We start from the raw sequence: 26,723 nt of genomic DNA, 5'->3' as shown, positions 1-26,723 counted from the left end.
GACGAAAGTCAATAGTTTTGACTACTTACAGGCAAGCAAATCAGTAAAGAAACAATATATTCGAAATATTGATTTGTCGTTGAATAAAATCGTTGTTATGAGTTTAGATGCGAAGATATTATATTATATCACTAAGGCGTTGTCGTAGTTATTTAATAATACGCATCTGAATCCCAAACAATGATTTATTTCGATTCTAACACGTCATCAGGGCCTTTGAAGATTTTCAGCAAATATTAACTTGTTTTGTGTTATTATCTTTTCCAGTACGATTGTTCAGCAATTGAACAATATCGCTTTTTCACACAGAAGATGTCTATTATAGCTCAAATGTCGAACACACGAAACTATGACATTCATCGGACGGATTAGTAAATTTGTCTATATTTTATATAGAAACTGTTTCACCAATTCATCTTTAATACTCTATTGTCTATATTGTGATAATTTGATATACAGAGACAAACACTCTAGATTAGCAATAATGTTTCGATATAAAACAAGAAAATACTGGGAGAACTGGTGGATGCAACCCTAAAAATGATGTTTTCATATTTTAACAAAAAGGCGGAATTCATCGACGGCAAACATAGTTTGTCATATTAGTGAAGCTTCCAAAAAAGTTTCGCAGAACTCTGGAAAAAACTGTTGTTGAGAAATGGCATTCACAAGATATGCTCTTCTCCTCTTTAGAGTAAAGCTTCGATGAAGGTTCACTCAGTGTCAGCCAGGGCTAACTGAGAAATCATCCTGACAACGATAGATCTATAGTTTATTAATATTACATAATCAAACAATATTGAATAATCAAACGGCAATAAATCAGTGAAAATCGTATGACTGAATCATGAAGATAACATACGCGTCTCCTCTTACAGTGAAGCTTCCGGTGCATTTTGCTGAATTCCTGTCAGTAGTTGCTGAGAAAAACTCCGGCCAAGGAGGTAATTTACTAAAGTTGAATAACTAAAGGCCAGTAACTCTGTGAAAAAGGCATCTAACTGGACGAACGGACGGGCAGACAAACATACTGACGGACGGGGGGATGAAGCGGCAGCTTTATCCTTTCCCATTCGGAGAACATAAAAATGAAAAATTAATAATAATTTATTTACTACATTTGTAGTTTGTTGTTCTTTACATACATGATTTAAAAGTAGAACTTTTCTTTTTTTTCAAGTCCTGGTGCATACGTTTTAAATCTATGTTGTCAAACTTGCACAAAACCTTTTAGAATTATTTAAAAAAAAATATTTCTCATTCGGTTATTTGCATTATATCAATAAAGAAATTGAAAAAGAGATTGTAGATTGGTTTGATTAACAATAAGCCATATTTAGTTTAATAGACTTACCTTCAAGCGACTACGTACCATGTGCTCGGAAGGAATGGCATGGGCGCCTTCAAATAGAAACGCAAACTGATAATGTGTTTATCAAAAGTAAACTTTCAAAATGCTTTATCTTAAGATGTTGGTATTATCAATATTAACTTGTATCGTTTCGATTCTATTGTGTTTCTGTTTGACAACTAGATAACTAGGGATAAATCCTGCATGTTTGGTCCAATCTAGACAAGCCGAACAAAAACACTAAAACTTCTCACATTGGAACTACGTTTTAAAAGCGTTCCCTCTGTTACAATAAGTTCTGTTAATGACATTTTAAAACTACCTATGAACTATTTTAAAAATAAAGGAGGCCTTTTTTTAAAGAACAGGTTAACTATCACAATTATTCTTCCAATACAAAAGTTTTCCTGCAGTTCAGTTCAGCGAAAAGCATCCCATGCAAAATACATAGGAAAGCGAACAAAGAAAATAATTAGTATTATTACATATACGTTTTTATTCTCCGTTAAGTTACACTGATACCGGAAACGTCAATATTTTCCATACACTGACGCCTGCATTTCATATCGGGTGCGTGACGTAATTCAGTGTTTGTTTTTGCACTATTTTGTTTTATTTAGTTCAGTATTGTCAATCCTATTCAGGCTATTGAACAAATTTATGATATTTACATTATATTTTTACGTGTAAATGTGTATGTAATAAAAAGGTTATTATCTTTGCATCGGGAAAGTGTTTTATTCCTGTCACTATACATTCGTTTTTACCAACATCAATATTGACTTTTCCTGTGCATCGTAAAAATAATTCAATTCAGCATCTATTCATAAAACGAAATATTTGCGAAACTTCACTTTTTGCATCTTTTCAAGATGCCCACAAACACTAAATTGTTGGTAAAAAGGATAGTTAAAACCACTGTGTCAGATAAAATAGTTTATGTAAAAAGGAAACTTATAGTATTTACCGTCAATATCCTCTGTATCAGATTTACGCTCATCACTATTGCCGTCCGCGTCACCCTGTAAAGAAATAAAATAACACAATCAAATATTTCATACGTGGTTTCCTAATATTTTGTTAAAAGCTTTATGTTACATTCCCACTTAAAACTTTCAACAGTATTTCCGTTATGTTCTTTGGCATTATATTCAACCAGAGAGAACATTCAGCAAATATTAGACTGTTTTGTGTTATTTTCTTTCCAAGTGCGCCTGTTCAGCCATTGAACATTATCGCTTTCTTACACAGAAGATGTATATCATAGTTCAAAGGTCGAACTCTCGAAACTATGACATTCCTCTGACGGGTGAGTACATTGTCAATACTTAATATAAAAACTGTTTTACTAATGCATATCTAATACTTCATTGTCTATAACGTGCAAAATTTAATATAAAGAGACAAACACTCTAGATTAGCAATAATGTTTCAATATAAAACACGAAAAGAAAAATCGGAAAAACTGATGACGCAACCTTAAGAATATTTTCTTTTTCATATTACAAGCACGAAACCGGAATTCATCGACGATGAACAAATTATATCATAGTAGTGAAGCTTTTAAAGAAGTTTCGCAGGAATCAAGAAACGAGTTGTTGAGAAATGGCATTCACAAGATATCCTCATCTCCTCTTTCGAGTAAAGCTCCGATAAAGATTCACTCAGTGTCAGCCAGAGATTACTGAGAAATAATCCTGACAAGGATGGATCTATAGTTTACTATATTATAAATACTAAATACTCAAACAATATTGAATAATCAAACGGCAATAAATCTGTGAAAATTCATCTGACCGAATCATGAAGATAATATGCGCATCGTCTCTTGAAAGGAAGCTTCCGGCGCATTTTGCTGAAATCTTGTCAGTAGTTGCTGAGAAATACTCCGGCCAAGGATATAGTTTACTAAAATTTAATAACCAAAGGGCAATAACTTTGTGAGTAAAGCTTCATATGAAGCTTCGCTAAATTCCAGCCATTGATTGCTTAGACTTACCTTCAAGCGACTATGTACCATGTGCTCGGAAGGAATGGCATGGGCGGCTTCAAATAGAAACGCAAACTGATAATGTGTTTATCAAAAGTAAACTTTCAAAATGCTTTATCTTAAGATGTTGGTATTATCAATATTAACTTGTATAGATTCGATTCTATCGTGTTTCTGTTTGACAACTAGATGAGTAGGGATAAAGCCTGCACCTTTGGTCCAATCCAGACAAGCCGAACAAAAGCACCAAAACTTTCATATTTGAACTATTTTTTAAAAGCGTTCCCTCTGTTACCATAAGGTCTGTTAATGGCATTTGAAAAATACCTATGAACTTTTTTAAAAATACAAGAGGCCCTTTTTAAAAGAACATGTTAAATATGACAATTATTCTTCCAATGCAAAGTTTCACAGCAGTTCAGTTCAGCGTCTGAAAGCAGCAAAAAGCATCCCGTTGAAAATACATAGGAGAGCGATCAAAGAAAATAATTATGTCAGAGTTATTGTTGAAATTCATAATTGCACAGCAAGTTAAGTTCAGTATATAATGAAATATTTTGTATAAAACGAAAAATTAAAACAAATGCTTAAGAATACTAAGTTTTATAAAAACTAACCTGTATAAAATCTACATACAAAATCCATTTTATTAATAGGACCGCCGTCTCCCTCTCCCTGTAAAGCAATAAAATATTCAAGTTAAAAGCTTTATGTTTCATTCCAAATCACTCCCCCTTTGAACTGTATACCTTGTCTATGAATTGTATCAAAAAAGTGCACGTGCACGTGCTTGAGATTGCATGTGGGAAAACATGCATTCTCACAAAAATTTGTTTCCAACATAATCTCAAATTCTTTTCTAATCCTTGATTTCTTGTGTTTATTGTCATGCAGTAACTACTACACATTTATTTTTTTAATCTTTAGATGCTTTTTGATTGTTAAATGTTTTTGTTTTTTTCAAGATTCGATGAAGTCGCGCTGATGTTTTAATCCAAAACTAATTTGCTTACTTGCATCGTGTATCAGTTTTCATGAATAAGTGGTTTCATGTCGTTCTGTTTTTGTTGCTAACATTATAGGACAACCAGGGCGAGCAACAGTTTTTCAAATGCTGCTGCAGGTATTTAGATTTAGCTACCCACCTACAAGTATTACTTAAGGACACTTTATCCTTACACTTCTTTGTAATTGTCTTAAGTCTTAACCCCAATATTGACCTACCTTAAAAAAACACACTTTAATTTCAGAAAACCTGTAAGCTCATGTGTCAGTCAATCGACATGAAGGGTAATGAATAAGTTATAAAGCAGTGACCATGATATGCAGGTCGGTGATTACTGGATGGAGTTTTCACATGTCGCACGCACATGTTTTCACTGTAGGGGTTAGAAGTCATTAATTTTACTATAATGATATTTTCTGTCAACCAGCAACTCGCATTTGAACCAGGTAACTATTCCCTATATTGCCAAAATAAATTAGTAAAAACTTTGTACAGGGTCCCTGTTAATAATAGGAAGAGACGTTATTCATAATGTCGTGACCGGTAAGCGTAACGTCAAAACATTCGATGCTACGTTTGAACAAACCGATGAGAAATAAATGTATAGTTGTTTTTATAAACTCATAATAAGTAACATGACCGCATTTGTTGAACTGCTTGCCGGCCAAAGTCCAAAGAAGAGGTCCAAAGGGACGAAAGTCAATAGTTTTGACTACTTACAGGCAAGCAAATCAGTAAAGAAACAATATATTCGAAATATTGATTTGTCGTTGAATAAAATCGTTGTTATGAGTTTAGATGCGAAGGTATTATATTATATCACTAAGGCGTTGTCGTAGTTATTTAATAATACGCATCTGAATCCCAAACAATGATTAATTATTTCGATTCTAACACGTCATCAGGGCCTTTGAAGATTTTCAGCAAATATTAACTTGTTTTGTGTTATTATCTTTTCCAGTACGATTGTTCAGCAATTGAACAATATCGCTTTTTCACACAGAAGATGTCTATTATAGCTCAAATGTCGAACACTCGAAACTATGACATTCATCGGACGGATTAGTAAATTTGTCTATATTTTATATAGAAACTGTTTCACCAATTCATCTTTAATACTCTATTGTCTATATTGTGATAATTTGATATACAGAGACAAACACTCTAGATTAGCAATAATGTTTCGATATAAAACAAGAAAATACTGGGAGAACTGGTGGATGCAACCCTAAAAATGATGTTTTCATATTTTAACAAAAAGGCGGAATTCATCGACGGCAAACATAGTTTGTCATATTAGTGAAGCTTCCAAAAAAGTTTCGCAGAACTCTGGAAAAAACTGTTGTTGAGAAATGGCATTCACAAGATATGTTCTTCTCCTCTTTAGAGTAAAGCTTCGATGAAGATTCACTCAGTGTCAGCCAGGGCTAACTGAGAAATAATCCTGACAACGATAGATCTATAGTTTATTAATATTAAATAATCAAACAATATTGAATAATCAAACGGCAATAAATCGGTGAAAATCGTATGACTGAATCATGAAGATAACATACGCGTCTCCTCTTACAGTGAAGCTTCCGGTGCATTTTGCTGAATTCCTGTCAGTAGTTGCTGAGAAAAACTCCGGCCAAGGAGGTAATTTACTAAAGTTGAATAACTAAAGGCCAGTAACTCTGTGAAAAAGGCATCTAACTGGACGAACGGACGGGCAGACAAACATACTGACGGACGGGGGGATGAAGCGGCAGCTTTATCCTTTCTCATTCGGAGAACATAAAAATGAAAAATTAATAATAATTTATTTACTACATTTGTAGTTTGTTGTTCTTTACATACATGATTTAAAAGTAGAACTTTTCTTTTTTTTCAAGTCCTGGTGCATACGTTTTAAATCTATGTTGTCAAACTTGCACAAAACCTTTTAGAATTATTTTTAAAAAAATATTTCTCATTCGGTTATTTGCATTATATCAATAAAGAAATTGAAAAAGAGATTGTAGATTGGTTTGATTAACAATAAGCCATATTTAGTTTAATAGACTTACCTTCAAGCGACTACGTACCATGTGCTCGGAAGGAATGGCATGGGCGCCTTCAAATAGAAACGCAAACTGATAATGTGTTTATCAAAAGTAAACTTTCAAAATGCTTTATCTTAAGATGTTGGTATTATCAATATTAACTTGTATCGTTTCGATTCTATTGTGTTTCTGTTTGACAACTAGATAACTAGGGATAAATCCTGCATGTTTGGTCCAATCTAGACAAGCCGAACAAAAACACTAACACTTCTCTAATTGGAACTACGTTTTAAAAGCGTTCCCTCTGTTACAATAAGTTCTGTTAATGACATTTTAAAACTACCTATGAACTATTTTAAAAATAAAGGAGGCCTTTTTTAAAGAACATGTTAACTATCACAATTATTCTTCCAATACAAAAGTTTTCCTGCAGTTCAGTTCAGCGAAAAGCATCCCATGCAAAATACATAGGAAAGCGAACAAAGAAAATAATTAGTATTATTACATATACGTTTTTATTCTCCGTTAAGTTACACTGATACCGGAAACGTCAATATTTTCCATACACTGACGCCTGCATTTCATATCGGGTGCGTGACGTAATTCAGTGTTTGTTTTTGCACTATTTTGTTTTATTTAGTTCAGTATTGTCAATCCTATTCAGGCTATTGAACAAATTTATGATATTTACATTATATTTTTACGTGTAAATGTGTATGTAGTAAAAAGGTTATTATCTTTGCATCGGGAAAGTGTTTTATTCCTGTCACTATACATTCGTTTTTACCAACATCAATATTGACTTTTCCTGTGCATCGTAAAAATAATTCAATTCAGCATCTATTCATAAAACGAAATATTTGCGAAACTTCACTTTTTGCATCTTTTCAAGATGCCCACAAACACTAAATTGTTGGTAAAAAGGATAGTTAAAACCACTGTGTCAGATAATATAGTTTATGTAAAAAGGAAACTTATAGTATTTACCGTCAATATCCTCTGTATCAGATTTACGCTCATCACTATTGCCGTCCGCGTCACCCTGTAAAGAAATAAAATAACACAATCAAATATTTCATACGTGGTTTCCTAATATTTTGTTAAAAGCTTTATGTTACATTCCCACTTAAAACTTTCAACAGTATTTCCGTTATGTTCTTTGGCATTATATTCAACCAGAGAGAACATTCAGCAAATATTAGACTGTTTTGTTATTTTCTGTCCAAGTGCGCCTGTTCAGCCATTGAACATTATCGCTTTCTTACACAGAAGATGTATATCATAGTTCAAAGGTCGAACTCTCGAAACTATGACATTCCTCTGACGGGTGAGTACATTGTCAATACTTAATATAAAAACTGTTTTACTAATGCATATCTAATACTTCATTGTCTATAACGTGCAAAATTTAATATAAAGAGACAAACACTCTAGATTAGCAATAATGTTTCAATATAAAACACGAAAAGAAAAACCGGAAAAACTGATGACGCAACCTTAAGAATATTTTTTTTTTCATATTACAAGCACAAAACCGGAATTCATCGACGATGAACAAATTATATCATAGTAGTGAAGCTTTTAAAGAAGTTTCGCAGGAATCAAGAAACGAGTTGTTGAGAAATGGCATTCACAAGATATCCTCATCTCCTCTTTCGAGTAAAGCTCCGATAAAGATTCACTCAGTGTCAGCCAGAGATTACTGAGAAATAATCCTGACAAGGATGGATCTATAGTTTACTATATTATAAATACTAAATACTCAAACAATATTGAATAATCAAACGGCAATAAATCTGTGAAAATTCATCTGACCGAATCATGAAGATAATATGCGCATCGTCTCTTGAAAGGAAGCTTCCGGCGCATTTTGCTGAAATCTTGTCAGTAGTTGCTGAGAAATACTCCGGCCAAGGATATAGTTTACTAAAGTTTAATAACCAAAGGGCAATAACTTTGTGAGTAAAGCTTCATATGAAGCTTCGCTAAATTCCAGCCATTGATTGCTTAGACTTACCTTCAAGCGACTATGTACCATGTGCTCGGAAGGAATGGCATGGGCGGCTTCAAATAGAAACGCAAACTGATAATGTGTTTATCAAAAGTAAACTTTCAAAATGCTTTATCTTAAGATGTTGGTATTATCAATATTAACTTGTATAGATTCGATTCTATGTCGTGTTTCTGTTTGACAACTAGATAACTAGGGATAAATCCTGCACCTTTGGTCTAATCAAGACAAGCCGAACAGAAACACTAAAACTTCTCACATTGGAACTACGTTTTCAAAGCGTTCCCTCCTCTGTTACCTTAAGGTCTGTCAATGACTTTTTAAAACTACCTATGAACTATTTTAAAAATCCAAGAGGCCCTTTATTTAAAGAACGGGTTAGATATCAGAATTATTCTTCCAATACAAAGTTTCACCCCAGTTGATTTCAGCGAAAAGCATCTCATACAAAATACATAGGAGAGCGAACAAAGAAAATAATTAGTATAATTCAACTTAAGGGGAATGTATGCGATTTCTCTTTGACGTCTCCTATGTATATAGTGAATATACCTACATTAGACAAAAGTTGAATAATACTTATTGGTGTCTTTGACTTATCTCCTATGTATATTGCGTATGATACTTTTCGCAATTAACCACTGCATACATGCATACGTGTTGAATTGTTTTATTCCAGTCACTATACATTCGTTTTACCAACATCAATATTGACTTTTCCTGTGCATCGTAAATTTAATTCAGTTCAGCATCTATTCATAAAACGAAATATTTGTGTAAACTTCACTTTTTACAGCTTTTCAAGATGCCCACAAACACTAAATTGTTAGTAAAAAGGATAATTAAAATCACTGCGTCAGATAATATAGTTTAAGTAAAGAAAATTTATAGTATTCACTGTCAATATCCTCTGTATCAGATTTACGCTCATCACCATTGCCATCCACATCACCCTGTAAAGGAATATAAGAACACAGTTAAATATTTCATACGTGGTTTGCTAATATTTTGTTAAAAGCTATATGTTCAATTTCCACTTACTCTCCCTTTGAGGTGTGTCTCTGTTTTAAGAATCGTAACAACAAATGGAAATTTGAACAAAATATGACGGCCGTAAAGGCGGACATTATGAAAATTTGGTGTTTTCACCATCTTTGACAACTAAGAAATGAGTTTATTGAAACTTCATATAACTGGCTGTGAAATAAAATCAAAAGTTTGATTGGGCAAAAAATTAAAACATAAAGAAGAAGAAGCCCTATCTAATGGACTATAGGATTATGGCCCTTAATTTCGTTAGAAGAATGTATTAAGAGCATAAATGTTGGTGTATCATGTATCTTAAAATGTGCTTGACATAGAGTCATATAACATTAAGGATTGTTACATAGCATGAGAAGTTGGGCACCTGATGTTCTCTTTGGCATTATATTCAGCCAGACAAGAACTATGGGACATGACATCGAGAAAAACAAAAACAAAGTGCTTATAACCTTATGCTCCATATGTCTTAGTTACAGGAATTTCAAGAACCAGTGATCTTTGGACAAATATCTAGTTCTTATAGATTTCTCTCGTTATTTTCACTATAACTGTCAACAAATATGGAAAGGAAATGTGTTTGAAATGATTTAAAAATAATTTAATGCAACGATCTAGTTCAATAAGCTATTTCGGATGACCTGTTATCATGTACATGTATGGGTATGTTATACACGAAATAAACGTTAAACGGTGCCATTTTCTGTAGACTGGTGGACTTACCTTAAATACAAAATCTTCCAAGCCTTTAGTATCAATGTTCTGGATGCCTTCAAATAGAAATAAATTCTAGGAATGCAAACTTAAAATGTGTTTATTAATTATAAACTTTCAAAATGCTTTCACGTAAGATGTTGATATGAGTAGTAATAACTTTGTTCAGATTCTTCCTTCTCAACGTATACCTATTCATATGGTGTTCCTGTCAAGATAACTAGGGATGAATCCTATACTTTTGACCCTGGCAAAAGCACCGACACATTTTACATTTTGAACTTAATTTAAAACTCCTTCCAAATGTGACCATAATATCTGTTAACAGCAATTCAAAAATGACCGCTATGAAATATCTTACAATATTTGAGAGCCATTTTTTTAAAAGGACAGTTTTAATGTCACAAGTATTGTTTCAATACGACATCGCACAGCAAGTTCAGTTCAGCATCCGATTATGAAATAAAATAGTTTTGTAAAAACTACTATATGAAGGTCTTTAAGATGCACACACTAATACTAACTGGAAAAGGAAAATTAAAACAACAGCGTCATATAATATAGTTGATGTAAAGAAATTTATAATATTCACCGTCAATATCCTCCGTATCAAATTTACGCTCATCACCATTGCCGTCCGCGTCACCCTGTAAAGTAATAAAAGAGTACAATAAAACATTTAATACGAATTTGCTAATATTTTGTTAAAAGCTTTATGTTCCATTTTCACTCACTCCCAGTTTAAAGTGTGTCTCTATTTTTACGAATAAGAATGAAACTAAGAAATGAGTTTTTTTTAAACTTCATATTACTGGCTGTGAAATAAAATCAAAAGTTTGATTCGGCAAAGAAGTAAAACGAAGAAAAAGCCCTATCTCTTAGACTATAGGATTTTGGCCCTTGGTTTTGATAGAAGAATGCATAAAGAGCAAAAAGGTTTGTGTCTCATATATCTCAAAATATACCTGACCAAGAGTCATTAAACAAGGATTGGGAACCTGATCTTCTCTTGTTCTCAGCCAGACAAGAGTTATGCAACTTGACTTTGTGAAACTTACACAAAGTGATTAGAGGTTTATGTTCCACAGGTCTTAAAAATATTTCACTTCGAGTCACAATACCATTGTACAGTGATAGTTATTGCGAGAATCACTATAGTCCAATAGACACACACCTACTTCTTTTTCTGTCGTTATTTTCATTTTAAAACAGTCAATTAATATAAAAAGAAAATTTGTTTGAACTATATTTCTCACAGAAAAATGAAATGAATGTAACGATATGATTCAATACTAAATAAGATGATCTGTAATCATTTACATGTACAGGAATTTACAACAGTAAATATGTCAAACGGTTCCGTTCTGTGTAGACCTGTTTGACTGTCAATAAGCCGTATCAATTAAATTCGACTTACCTTAGAGTCAAAATTTTCAAAGTTGTTGAACATAATGTCCTGGAAACCTTCAGATGGAAATAAATTCTATGAATACAAACTTAAAATGTGTTTATTAATCACAAACTTTCAAAACTGTTTTACATAAAATGTTGATATGAGTAGTAGTAACTTTGTTTAGTTCTTTTTTTTTCAACGTATACCTATTCCAATGCTGTGCTCCTGTCAAGATAACTAGGGATGGGATGAATCTTGTACTTTTGACCCTAGCAAAAGCATCAAAACGTTTTACCTCTTGAACTTAATTTGAAACTCCTTCCAAATGTGACCATAATTCTGTTTATAGCAATTTGAAAAGGATCACTTTGAAATATCGTTAAAATGTGAGCAATATCTTTAAAAATAGAGTTTAAATGTCACAAGTATTGTTTCAGTGCGGCATCGCACAGCAAGTTCAGTTCAACATCCGATTATAAAACGACATATTTTTCAGAAAACTACTATTTAAGACATTTAAACTATCAGAAAAATAAATCAAACAACTGCATCAGAAAGTATAGTTTATGTTTAGACACCATATAGTATTCACCGTCAATATCCTCTGTATCAGATTTACCTTCATTACCATTGTCGTCCGCGTCACCCTGTAAAGGAATAAAAAACAATAAAACATTTCAAACAAGGTTTAGTCCAGTAAAAATATGAAATTTAGGGGGAAAAATTTGCACAGAAATGATTTTTGGCATGTGTGATCTATAACATATCAGGAATGACATATCAAAAATCTACCAAAATCCAATGATGCAAATACCCTATTTTTGGGGTAAAATGTTGAAAAAATGAAACGAAAGTGCGAATTTTTGGAATTCCATTACAGCTTCATATATACTTATCTAAACATCTAAACATGTCAAAATGTTAAAGGATATAAGCAGAGTCTATTACCAGTCACCGAAAATTATATTTGAAACAATATATATCCAATATGGTTGCCAAATCCAATATGGCCGCCATAACTTAAGGGAATTTCTGGAATTGATTCATAGTATGTTTTATAATGCATCTGAGTGTGTCAAACATTCATATGATAACAGAAATGTAAAACAACGTTCATTAGACATAATCCCTACAGCATTTTAATCCAATATTACATCATATATTCAATATGACTGCCTTATTTCCAATATGGCCGCCTAAAACAACATGATAACCAACAATTTTAGCATTATCTTTATGAAATGGGTAACAAGTACCATTATAGAAACAAAAGTAGCGGCTAGCAAGCCAAGCTGCTACCTAGTCACTGCTATGTACCTGCTATCTACTCACTACTAGTAGAGACCCTGCCCCCACCCCCTACCCCCACTTTAGGTATCAGGAACCTGCTAGCACTGACATAAGGTAGCGACAAAGCGATTTTGTTGGCACATTAAGTCTAATATGACAGCAGCTACCTGCAACCATAGCAATAAAGTAGCACTTAATATGATGTCATTGTGTAGGCCCCCTAACATTTATCATGATAGCACAATGTCTGTAGGTGGAAATGAAATGTTCAGTGCTTGGGACATGTGATGTAGTTGCCCGATTCAAATGTATAAAATGTTATATATTCTGATTTACTCAAGAGGGTGATTTTTTTTTATTTTCACGCAGGTAAGAGTCTCTCAGATTGTTATTTTTTTATAAGAATGTCAGAAAGTTAAAAAACATTGTCCAAGTTGAATTCAAGATGGCGCTGCTATGTTGTTTCATCCAGATATTCCAGGAGCCGATGCATTTTCAAATCCGTAAAATATAAATTTAGTTATTTTTTGTTTCAGAAGTCAATTTTACAAAACAAGAGATGAGTGCATATGTTGTTCTAGTTAGGTTGAGTGATTTACATGATAAATAGAAAAACAAAAACTGTCTTTTGATACAAATGTTATCTGGTCTCGGCAGCGCATATCAGCCTCGACCTGATAACATTAATATCAAATGACAGTATCATCGATACTTGCCATTTGATATATCAATACAAACTTTTCTATCAATGACAGCTCTTTGAAATAAAATCTTGATCTAGTCATAATTATGTCTCCAAATATACCAATGGTTTATATTTTGTTAATTTTCACTTCTGTTGATTTTGAGTCTTTTGAGCCAGTCTTTTGAACTTCTAAATTTATTTAGCTCACTAATATCTCGGTGTGATCAGGTGAGCTTTTGAGACCACATTCGTCCGTAATCTGTCAGCCTGTCATCTGATCACAGGCATAGACGATTTCCTTGTGGACACTCTAGAGGCCATATATTTTTGCAATCTTCATAAGTCTTAGTCATGATATCAAGGTCAGCCTTTTCAGTTTTGAACACTGTGGGGGTAATACATTAATTAATTTTGTGGTCCAATCTTCATGATACTTTACTATGTTTACCCTGGGTGGATTAGATGATATCCACGAAATATTCTACAATAATTTCAAAGGTAGCAGCTCGGTAGCATGAAAAGATAGCAGCTAGGTAGCGGCTACCAGTATAGCAAGAAAACTAATATGCATACAAAACACTACCAATAGAAGCTAAGTAGCAAGAAAAGGTAACAGCTAGCCGCTACTATAGAAGCAGGTAACAAGTAGCAGCAATTAAGGTAGCAGGAAAAAGTAGCAGCTAGCCACTACAAGTAGCAGGAAAACTAATTTGCATACGAAACACCACCAATAGCAGCTAGCGGCTACTGGTAGCAGTGTGGTAGTAGCTACTTAACTGCTAGATCTACCTAGCTGCTATTGGTAGCGAGAGGCCAATTATTTCTGTAAGGGTAATAACGAAAATTCACAAAAATTATATTTTAAGAAGTTATCACACTGTATAGCTTTACTTAAATACTATATGGTATTGTAATTCGTAGCTAGTATCTCTACCAAAACAATATCAATGCAAATAATCAAACAAGTCCTGATTTCTGAGCTTTTATTTTTTGTAGATGTAGTGAACTTTAGATTGTCAAGTCCTCTGCATGTGAATTACATTCCAAACCTACTTTTCTGCAACTACAGCCTCGTTACCTGGGCCCAGTTGTTTGAAACTTTAACGGGCGATTAAACTAATGGTTGATTAACATTTAGGGTTATATTTCAACATTTTAGAAGACTTAGTAAATCAAAATTATAGATTAAGGAATATGAAAAATAAAATGTCCTTACCATAAAATCAAAACATCATACTAGTGTTTTCCACAGTATCTAATATTTTGGATCAAAATTTAACCGGCGGTTAGTTCAACAGCCCGTTAAACAACTGTTCGAACAACTGGACCCTGATTGACAAATACAGCAAACAACTTTCATGACAACTGTTCCGTCTGTTCGACGTGCAGAGGACTTTGTTGTGATTAATCGTTTGTACCGGAGTTTAGTGCTGACTAAATCTTTAACAATCTAAAGTTCTGTAGTGGGAATTCAGTTAAGTTTAATTAGATCACTGTAAGAGGTCACAGAAGAAACAGCCAATCAGAGAGGAGGATCCCAATCACCTGGCCAGGAGGACCAATCATCGACGAGCAGCATCGCTTAACTTCCAGACTCCATTGAATCTACACGTATTCTGTATCACCAACTGAAACTTTTCTGTATCACCAACTGAAATCCAAGGCCATCTTGGGTAGTAAGTGACTGCATTGTATTTATATCTGTCTGTTAAATCTCTTCCGCCCCTAATAGGAGTATCGGACCCGGTATAGCGATGGTCATTTTCGCTATATTGGTGTCAGAAGTGGGATGAATGCAGTATCTGTGTTGTCTATAGCACACATGGAACTAGGAGAAAAGTTAGATACATAGTTTCTGCAGTATTGTACAGAACACATTGAGTGCTAGAAACGGATGACTACAGTATCCATTCTTTCTAGGGCATCCAAAGAAAGGGTAAGTAAGGTATCTGATTTATGGCATAAGTCATATGGGTGCTAGACTTGAGGGTTACTACGGTATCCACATTGACTAAATTGCACGTGGCTTGAGCAGAATGATAGATACAGTATTTGTATTACTGGCCAGATTGCTTTGGATGTTAGAATTAAGGGTCGATACGGTTGCCGTACTTTCTAAACTGTAAGGGGCTCTCCCAGAAAGGTTAAGTCAGTATCTGCACTAACACATACAGTACTAAGATTATGAGTGGATACAGTCTCTTAATGATCTCCTGTACTAATTAACTTGTTGGGATTAAATATGGTGTTATTCCTACCAGGCCTACTAGCATTAGTGGTGTCAGCAATATTACTCCCACCATCATCTGATACAGTCATCAAGCTGGTTACCGGTCAATGTACTGCTCCTCTGCGGATACTCATCACTGATTTCCTCAAGACTAAAGTCTGGACACAGTAGAGAACTAACAGCCCAAGAGCTATTTGCCTGCTGTCCCCAAGGTTTCGGACATTCGCCCAGCACGAGAGCACTACTCTCATTCACCCCCACCCACCCCCCATTTCACTACATCTACAAAATAATAGCTCATAAATCAGGACTTGTTTGATTATTTCTGAAGAAATAAAGGGTAGGGTAACATATTTGTAGAATATCTCTGGTGAGTAGGTCGGTAGACTAATTCAGAAATATCTGTTTTGCTGGGAGACAGTGTTTCCTGAATGTTAAATGTTTAGCAGACATCATGATTACAAACATACAGGAAGTAACTATGTAAGTTAGACATGGAAATCAAATAAAAGAATGCATTCATATCCGTATGCGTACCTGCCTAAGTGTCTATTTCAGGGCCGTAGGAACAGTCGGGATGGGGTTCCCCCAGTAATTTGACTGATTATGGTAATTATCATAGCAAATATTTTGACAGCGAGTCAATTTTAGCTGATTTTCATAATGTGTGCGCCCATCCCCCCAATCTGAAAATGCTTCCTACGGTCCTGTATTTGACTTTGAAATATATTTCATATAGTTATTCTTTAAGTTAAAGAAATGAATTCCAATCCTTTTCTTCCAAATCTGATCCACAAATTTAAAACAAAAATATTTGCAACACAGTTAAAGAACTTTAAAATGCACTATAAAATTGTATCAAAGGTATTTCTATGTATCTTTTTATACATGCAATGTTAAGAAGTCATTGAAAACAATGTACAAGATAAGTTTCAAAATTTGTAAGCTTCAGAATTCCAATTTACTCACAGATATAGGCGTATAATCAATATTCCAGAAAATCGCGGTTTTACATACAGTTTCCAGCATTTTTGCCAAAAAAATCATATTTTGCATACTTAGATTTTGGTAGATTTTTCACTATAGGCTCAGCACATGTTGTAGAATATAAAAACACAAAAACTATTTCTGTGCAAATTTTTTCCGTTATTTGCATTTTTGACACTAGAATTACTGAACTAGTTAGCTAATATTTTGTTAAAAGATTTATGCTTCATTTTGTAGTCCACCTTTAAAGTGTGTCTCATTTCTATGAATCGTAACATCAAATGGAAATGTTATAGAGGCAACATAGGCGGTTAAGAGGAAATGTTGTGATTTTGCAACTAAGAAATGGAATTGATGAAACTTCATTATTTTGACTGTTAAATGAAATGAAAAGTTTGCTAAGGCTAAAAAGTGTAATAAAATGTTTCGTTTTTCTTGGATTATGGGATTATGGCCTTTGACTTAGTCAAATATATACATTAAAGAGAATTCTTTTAATTTTTTTCCTTTCATAGATTTTTTTTCAAATTCACATATATGATAGGGAAATATGTGCTGAAAACAATGAACAAATAAAAAATTGGGTCACCAGGCTTGTTTTTGTGAAAAATTGTTTTGAACACACCCACTGTTGCTGAAACTGCCAGCGATTTTTCAACATTTTCTGATTTTTTATAAATACCAACCAGCATATGCATCAAGACATCACAATAAGGTTTATTGTTTTTACAGATTTTATTATATACTTATTTGATATCATAGTCATATTTGTAATACTATATCCTTACAACAATGGGTACGAATGAAAAAAAAATATTTGTTTCATATTCACTTTTGTGAACTTTTTCAATTAAAAATACCCATAGTGAAGAATATATTTTTAAATTTTGAAAAAACTGTTTCATAGATTTTTTTCCTATTTTTCTTGTGTATAAATAAGTGTATTGTGAACATAAAAATGGCTAAATATATGGGCCACCAGGCTAAATTTTATGTTAAGACCGCTTGAATACAACACCTGTTCGAACGAAAAATGGCACGAACCTGACTAAATTGATTACATGTGTATCTGCTAGAAGTTAAAAAAAAAGTTTAAAAAATGCTTAATTCTTTCTATAATTGAATACTAAATAACCTGAAAGAAGATATTGTCTTATCAATACAAAGTCAATTGTCTAATATTATATGAACAACACTGTCTTTGTACTAAAATGTGCTGTCAAAACACAGCCACAAAAATGGCAAGATACATGCATGATGCATGTCAATACAACATAAACCAGTATCGAAATTTGATTACTGACAAAACTTATTAAAAATGTTATTTTATACAAGATTCCTCATATTTCAGATTGTCTGTCACATGTCTCAACAAATGTTGACTTCACTTCAATTTTCGATAGATAGTGTTGGCTGCGCAGAAAGATGCGCATAAAAATCTATCGGAATTCTCTTTAAGGGCATAACGGCTGATGTCTATTGAATCTCAAAATGTATTTGACCTAGAGTCATAAAACATTACTGGAACTGGATTGTTACACAGCATGTGAAGTTGGGCACCTAATTTCTCTTAAAGATTTTATTTAGCCAGACAAGAGCTATGGAAACTGACTAAGTGCTAAATACTGATAAAATGCCTTGTGTTCCATATGTTTCCAAAATAGCTCACCTAGTGTCATAAAACTATATACAGTGACAGGAAGTGCAAGCCCCAGTGACCTATGGACGCACATGTAATTCTCTATTTTTTCGTTATTTCTATTTCAACTGTCAACAAATATGAAAAATAAATATGTTAGAACATTGTTTCTAAGAAAAATATAATGATTATAACGATTTGATTAAAAGAACTATTTCTTATCACCTGTGCGTACAAGTTAAAACATTATATAAGTTTAATTAAACGGTGCCGTTTTGTGCATACTAGTTTGACCTTCAACATGCCATTCTAATTCAAATCGACATACCTTAGAGGGAAAATCTTCCAAACCTTTGGTTACAATGTCCTCGGTGCCTACAAATGGAAATAAATTCTATGAATGCAAACTAAAAATATGTTTATTTAATTATAAACTGTCAAAATAATTTTACTGAAAATTAGAGTTGTAGTTACTTAGTTTACATTCTTCACTATCAACGTATACCTTTAAAAATGGTATTCAGGTAAGACAACCACGGATCAATCCTGGATTTTTCACCTTGCCAAAGCACCAAAACTTTTTACCCTTTGATTTTTTTTGTGAAAACTACAATTTGCCTACCGACACTTAAACTGTCTGAAAAAGGAAATTTAAAACAACTGCATCAGATAGTATAGATTATGTACAGACACAATATAATATTCACCGTTAATATCCACTGTATCAAATTTAAGCTGATCTATATTGCCGTCGGCGTCACCCTATAAAAGAATAAATTAAAATAATAAAACATTTTATACGAGGTTTACTAATATTTCGTTTAAAGCTTTATGTTCCATCTCCATTTACTTCCCCTTTAAATTGTCGTGCATTAACTACTGTACACATGTTTTCAACTAGTAGATGGTATAAATATCATAATTAGCTTTAGGTGAACAATGAACAATGTAAGCAGAGAGTGAGTTTCTCACACCATTCACGAGCTGTTAATACACCATTTTACATATGGGCATTCCCGTGCAAAGCCTAAATGTAATACGATTCTACAACGTATAATTAAAAAGGTAATCACGTCAACATTATCAAGCAACAATGACATTCCGTGCACTTCATGGAAATTGAATGGCGTGGATTGAAAATATATTCATTTTCGTCTTTTTTATGCTAGACTAGCATTAATGTATGTTTGTATTCCCTATGTATGCGTGTATGGATCTGCAAAAACTCTCCAGATACCTTGGTACCTTCAACCTTCCGTACGCGGGCACCAAGCAACGCTCTGGGATTCCGCAGATATTATAATATGATGAAATACGTTATCCTTGAAACAATTCGTCATTGCATTTATGCATGTAATAAACAACTCATTAACTCTAAGATTGTCAGTTGGTCACCTCTGTGGCCAAGCAGTTTTCAGAAGTCATCTATTTGATTAAAATATGTGACTATGCGTAAAGCATTGAAGTCCTAATTTCTTTCATCTGGTTTGTTTTAATTCATAAAATGTTTCTTCATACGACACTAGTAATGGATGCTTTGAAGTACGAAAGACCGGTGGTTACGAAAGACCGGTGGTGACATTTCATGAATTCGCGATTTCTGAGGATGAATTCGTGAAGAACAAAATCATGAAGTATTTAATTGAGATTGAGAATTTTTGAAGTGGTATTTGTGAAATCATGAAATCGTATATAATGGAATTCTTGAATATTTGACATGAAATACAGAAATTGTGAATTCATGAAGTAGTGAAATATTGAAAAATAGGAATAATTGAAATCTTGAAATAGTGATATTAAGAAATATTGAAATTTTGAATAATTGAAATCCAGATTTTTTTTAATTTTGAGTTACATAAATATTGAATTATTGAATAATTGAAAAATTGAATTTTCGTCTTGAAATATGGAAATCGTGAATTGATGAAGTTATGAAATGTTAAATAATTGAAATCTTGAATAATTGAAATCGAGAATTTTTAAAATTGTGAATTACTGAAATATTAAATTATTGAATAATTGAAATATTGAATTTTTGACTCGAAATTTGCGTGAAATTTAGAAATCATGAGTAATATTTGTGAATTATTTAAATTCAAGAAATCACGAATCAAGATTTCAAGAATGCACGATTTTCGTGTGATGTTCGGAAACCGTGATTTTGAGAAATCGTAAATTAGTGCACTTCAAGAATTCACGAATTCTAGAATTCGTGATTTTTGGGTGAAATTTGGAAATCATGAATTTATGAATTATTGAACTTCAAGTATTGATAAATTCACGAATTTAAGATTTCCCGATTTTTGCTTGAAATTTGGAAATCGTGATGTTTTGAAATCGTGAATTATTGAACTTCATCAATTCACGATTTCAAAAATTCACAAATTCCAGAATAAACGATTTTTATATCAAATTTTGAAATCGAGAATTCGTGAATAATTGAATTTCAAGAATTCACGCATTTTGCGTAGAATATGGAAATTGTGAATTCTTGAAATCGTGAAATATTGAAGTTCAATAATTCATGATTTCCAAATAACACGCAAAAATCGTGAATTCATAAATTCTTGAAGTTAAATAATTCACAAATTTACGATTTCCAAATTTTACGCAACAATTGTGAAATATTGCATTCGCGAAATCTTGTAATCTTCAAGTTCAATAATTCACTATTTCAATAATTCACGATTTCCATATTTCACGCAAAAATCGTGAATTCATGAATTATTTCACTTCAAAATTTCAAGAATTCACGAATTCAGTAGTTCAGAATTGTTGCGTGAAATATGGAAATCGTGAATTATTGAAATTATAATAATTCACAATTTCCAAGTTTCACGCAAAAGTCGTGAATTTTTTAAATCATTAGTTCGTGAATTCTTGAAAATTCTGAAGTTCAATAATTCGCGATTTCCAAATTCAATATATCATTTTTTCAAAAATTCAATATTTCAATAATTCACAATTTCAAGAATTCTCGATTACAATTATTCCGGATTTCAGAAATTCAACATTTCAATTATTCAATAATTCAAGATTACAATTATTCAATAATTAACAACTTCATAAAATCAAAATACAATGTATCTATATTTCATTTCAAAAATTCAAGAATTCAATATTTCACGATTTCATAATTTCACGAATACCACTTCAAGAATTCTCGATTTCATTTAAATACTCCATGATTTCTACTTAACGAATTTATACTCAGAAATCGTAAATTCTTGAAAGTGAACTGTCACCACTTGTCTTTCGAACTGAATGAACCCCAGTTTACATACTTCATTGATAACAATAATAGGATCGTACAGTTAACGGTGCCAAATCGGATATGATATTGTTTTTTATATTATTTTTTTATATTGTAGATTTACACATGATGGTTTCATATGCGTATACCTCATTATAATCAGACAAAAAGAAAATATTTGCTTTCAGTCAATTTTTCATCTTTTAGTTAACAATTTGGCAAACTATTCGGAAAATAATTCTCTAGTTCACCATAGTTAAGTCAAATGAAACATTAAATGACTTCTTAAGAATTGTTCAGATTTTGGAGAAATAATCCAATTGTGCACCTTTAGTCCCCATGCTTTTCCGATGCATTGACCATACATTCCTTTCGGCGGAACGCTTTATATGGTAAGTTTTGTGATTACAAGTCGGCGACCTTTACCATCCCACAAAGGCGATCGCGCTAGAAAAAGGCATGTCTTATAGGTCAGAGTTAATGGTAGCATGTAGAAGTTTTGGCTGTTCGATTTCCATGTAGTATATAATTCTGAAAGTTACAGAACTTGCGCTATACTATCACTTAAAGGCCTGTACTGGTTCTTCCCAGAAAAGACGGCTACGCGTGTATCAGTGCTATACACCGGGCACGTTAAAGAATCAGACTGTCTATTCGCAGAGTCTTTCTAAAAGGGATTTCTCTCTATCTGTTCTATTTCTGTCCCTGTGGTCAGATTGCTTTTTTGTCTCTACTAGTAGAGGATGAATTTCGCGCCCTGTAAAAAATTCTCTAACCGGAGCATGAAGACAATATGTGCATTCGTCTTGAGAATAAAGCTTCCTATGAAGCAACGCTAAATTCAAGCCATTCATTTCTTAGAAAAACTCTGGACAAGAATTGTGCGACGGATGGACGGACAAACAACATTCTTTTTCACATAGAAGAAATGGAATGATAGGAAACACTGTTATTTATTTCCTCCCAGCAACATAACTGTCCTACTATATATGCGGACGGACGAACGGACAGACAAACGAATGTACAGACAGACGGGCGGACTAAGCGGCGACTTAATGCTTTCCCATTCGGGGAAAATAAAAATCAGAATTGGCTTTTTAAACTACATTTGTAGTTCATTCTTCTTTAAATACATAATTTAAAGGTGGAACTTTTTTTCCCGGCCTGATGCATACGTTTTAAATCTATGTTGTAAACCTTGAACAAAACCTTTTAGATTTTTTCTAAAAATATTTCTCATTTCGGTTTTTTTCATAAAAGAAATTGTAAAAGAGATTGTACATTGGTTTGATTAACAATGGGCCATATCTAATTTAATCGACTTACCTTAAAGCATCTATCTACCATGTTCTCAGAAACAATGCCAGGGGTGCCTTCAAATAAAATGCAAACCGATCATGTGTTTATCAAAAATAAACTTTCAAAATACTTTATCTTAAGATATTGGTATTTAGCAATATTAACTTGTATAGATTCGGTTCTATGATGTTTCTGTTTGACAACTAGATAGCTAGGGATAAATCCTGCACCTATGGCCTAATTTAGATAGGCCGAACAAAATCACCTAACGTATCACATTGGAACTGCGTTGTAAAAGCGTTCCCTCTGTTACCATAATGTCTGTTAATGACATTTTAAAATTACCTATGAACTAATTTAAATATGAAAGAGGCCCCTTTTTAAAAGAACAGGTTAAACATCACAATTATTCTTATGCAAAGTTTCACAGCACTTCTGTTCAGCGTCTGAAAACAGCAAAAAAACATCCTATGCAAAATACGTAGGAGAACGAACAAAGAAAATAATTAGTATAATTCATTTTTAGGGAAATGTAGGTGATTTCTCTTTGATGTTTTCAATGTATAAAGTGTATATACCTGCATTACACAAAAGCTGAATTAAACTTATTGGTGTCTCTGACTTGTGTCCTATGTATATTGCATAGGATGCTTTTTGCAGTTTACCATTGCATACATGCATACGTGTTGAATTGTTTTATTCCAATCTCTATACATTCTTTTTTAACAACATTAATATTGACCTTTCCTGTGCATCGTAAATGTTATTCAGCTAAGCATCTATTGATAAAACGACATATTTGTGTAAACTTGACTTTTTACAGCTTTTCAAGATGGCAACAAACACTGAACTGTTGGTAAAGTAAAAAGGACAATTAAAACAACAGCGTCAGATAATATAGTTAACGTTAGGAAAATTTATAGTATTCACCGTCAATATCCTCTGTATCAGATTTACACTCATCAGCATTGCCGTCCGCGTCACCCTGTAAAGTAATAAAAGAACACAATAAAATATTTCATACGAAATTTGCTAATATTTTGTTAACATTAATGTTCCATTCCCAATAACTCTCTGTTTGAAGTGTGTCTTTTTTTTAGAATCGTAAAACATTTAGAAATTTGGCAAAAATATTGCGGCCATAAAGGCAATCATTTTGAAACTTTGGTTTTTCCGCTTTGACAACTAAGAAATCAGTTTTTTAAACTTCATATAACTGGCTGTGAAATAAAATGAAAGGTTTGGTCGGACAAAAAAAGTAATAATAAGAAGAAGCCCTATCTCTTAGACTATAGGAGTATGGCCCTTGATTTAGATACAAGAATGCATTAAGAGCGTAAATGTTGGTGTATCATGTACCGTAAAATGTATTTGACCTAGAGTCATATAACATTAATGATTGTTACTTAGCATGTGAAGTTGGGCACCTAATGCTCTCTTTGGGATTTTATTCGGCCTGACAAGACCGGAACACGACTTCGTGAAAAACACAAAAAGTGCTTAGAATATTGTGCTCCGTATGTCTTAATCAAAGCCTTGAGATGTCTGGTGGTTGCGGGTTTTGGTAGATTTATTTTCTGTTTAAATGCCAATCTATAAATATACATGAATGAGAAACAAATACAAATGTGCCCCATATCTAAGATGAACTCTGCCTGACCCAGCTTGTGATGTAACCATGGGCTGGAAAATCTTATCATTGATAGATCTTATGTAATTCAAATGGTCAGTGTGAATGGATACAGTTGGAATCAGAACTGCCTGATCATCGATAATTCATCCGCATTGTTCATGAATGGGACTATTTTGTGTAGCACATGAACATCCTTTGGAAGTGATTTGGAATAAAATAAAGATGCTAATTGATTGTCAGAAATACACTTGTAACTTTGGTAGCGGGATAAACCCGCAACCAAAAATATTTCACCTAGAGTCATGAATCAATAGTACAGTTACAGGAATTTCAAGAATGGACACACATCTAGTTCGTATAATTTTCTTTCGTTATTTTTACTATAACTGTCAACAAATATGGAAAGGAAATGTGTTTGAAATAAATTTAAAAATAATTGAATGTAACGATCTAGTTCAATAAGCTATTTCGGATGACAAGTAAGCATATACATGTATAGGTATGTAACAATCTGACTAAAGTACATCTCCTATTACGCTACGCATAGGACCTGAGAACGACCTATTCATAGCCTCGTTCTGACGACCCTTTCGCTAGCCAATCAGAGCTTAACTTACAACATTTTGCAAATTTACCTGTAGCCTTGACTTATGATATTTACAATTCTTATGTCGCAATGTTTCAGATAGCCGGTTAGCTCAGTCGGTAGGCCACTTGCTTTGTAAGGAAAGGGTCTCGGGATCGAGCCGTGGACTGACTGCACATTTTTCATACTCTTTGACATTCGAACAAGTCATCTGATTGGTTAAAATAAATATAGCAATACTGGAAATCCAAAATATACAGAAGACGTTTGTGAATGGGTCGTTCTCAAATCTTCGTTTAGAAGAAGATCAAGTACTTAAGTCAGATTGGGTATGTAATAAACAATATAAAGGTTAAACGGAGCCATTTTGGGTAGACTGGATTGACTTACATTAGAGTCAAGATCTTCCAAGCCCTTGGTTACCATGTTCTTGATGCCTTCAAATAGAAATAAATTCTAGGAATGCAAACTTAAAATGTGTTTATCATTTAATGTTTTCTAGTCATTTTATTTTCCACTGTTTTTGCCGAACTAGTTCCGGTCCTCCGTCGCGATTGAAGTCAATCTTATACCGAGCGTTATGAATATCGGGGACCATAATGACGATGACGTCATTTTAACGTGTTATGCTTTCTGCTGACATTTCCCGCGATTTTCGACATTTTATAAATTACGCAACAAAAGTAGAAATTTACACCTGAAATACAAAGAGTGAGCCACTCGTGAAAATATCTTTTTTTTTTTTTTTTTTTGATCACTTGTGAAATAAGATTGATATTTCACTAAAACAAACAAATACCCTCTATTTAATTATAAACTTTCAAAATGCTTTTACTTAAGATGTTGATATGAGTGGTAATCACTTTGTTCAGATTCTTCTCTCTCAACGTATACCTATTCATATGGTGTTCCTGTCGAGATAACTAGGGATGAATCGTGTACTTCTGACCCTGGCTTTTAAAGCACCAAAACGTTTTACCTTTTGAGCTTAATTTAAAAATCCTTCCACATATGACCATAATATCTGTTAACAACAATTTGATAATGACCGCTGTAACATATCTTACAATATTTGAGAGCCATTTTTGTAAAAGGACAGTTTAAACGTCACAAGTATTGTTTCAATACGATATCGCACAGCAAGTTCAGTTCAACATCGGGTGATGGAATAAAATAGTTTTATACAAAATTACTATTTGAAGCTCTTCAAGATGCACACCGACACTAAAACTATCTAAAAGGAAAGTTAAAACAGCTGCGTCAGATAATATGGATTATGTAAAGAATTTTTTAGTATTCACCGTCAATAGCCTCTGTATCAGCTTCACGCTCATCATCATTGCCATCCGCGTCACCCTGTAAAGTAATAAAAGAACACAATAAAATATTTCATACGAGGTTTGCTAATATTTTGTTAAAATCTTTATGTTACATTCCAACGTATCTTTTTCTACTAATAGTAACAACAAATGGAAATTTGAAAACATATGGCAGCCGTATAGGCGACCATTTTGAAAATTTGGTGTTTTGACCCGCTTTGGCAACTAAGAAATTAGTTTACCTAAACTTCATATGACTGGCTGTTAAATAA

General features: G+C 33.1%; 1 protein-coding gene across 1 annotated transcript in view; it reads right to left on the bottom strand.

Annotated features, from left to right (window-relative positions):
* Window positions 1–1,354: 1,354 nt before the first annotated feature.
* Window positions 1,355–26,723, bottom strand: part of LOC123560961 (dentin sialophosphoprotein-like) — a gene marked incomplete at its 3' end in the record, with an annotated part of 42,358 nt that continues 16,989 nt past the window's right edge. The window contains exons 8-25 of the mRNA XM_053533512.1: window positions 26,434–26,488; window positions 25,523–25,569; window positions 23,844–23,898; window positions 22,941–22,987; window positions 19,069–19,123; window positions 18,690–18,736; window positions 12,109–12,177; window positions 11,555–11,620; window positions 10,730–10,784; window positions 10,147–10,193; window positions 9,281–9,335; window positions 8,389–8,435; window positions 7,359–7,413; window positions 6,396–6,442; window positions 3,959–4,016; window positions 3,351–3,397; window positions 2,319–2,373; window positions 1,355–1,401 (exon numbers count right to left, since the gene is read on the bottom strand). Of these exons, the coding sequence (XP_053389487.1) occupies window positions 1,355–1,401; window positions 2,319–2,373; window positions 3,351–3,397; window positions 3,959–4,016; window positions 6,396–6,442; window positions 7,359–7,413; window positions 8,389–8,435; window positions 9,281–9,335; window positions 10,147–10,193; window positions 10,730–10,784; window positions 11,555–11,620; window positions 12,109–12,177; window positions 18,690–18,736; window positions 19,069–19,123; window positions 22,941–22,987; window positions 23,844–23,898; window positions 25,523–25,569; window positions 26,434–26,488 (954 nt within the window). The remainder of the gene's footprint in view (window positions 1,402–2,318; window positions 2,374–3,350; window positions 3,398–3,958; window positions 4,017–6,395; window positions 6,443–7,358; window positions 7,414–8,388; window positions 8,436–9,280; window positions 9,336–10,146; window positions 10,194–10,729; window positions 10,785–11,554; window positions 11,621–12,108; window positions 12,178–18,689; window positions 18,737–19,068; window positions 19,124–22,940; window positions 22,988–23,843; window positions 23,899–25,522; window positions 25,570–26,433; window positions 26,489–26,723) is intronic.

The sequence above is a fragment of the Mercenaria mercenaria genome, unplaced genomic scaffold, assembly GCF_021730395.1.
Source record: "Mercenaria mercenaria strain notata unplaced genomic scaffold, MADL_Memer_1 contig_2830, whole genome shotgun sequence".
In the NCBI taxonomy this organism is placed as follows: Eukaryota; Metazoa; Mollusca; class Bivalvia; order Venerida; family Veneridae; genus Mercenaria; species Mercenaria mercenaria.
The sequence above is the reverse complement of the archived record's forward strand: the minus strand, read 5'-3'. Positions and strand labels throughout refer to the sequence as shown.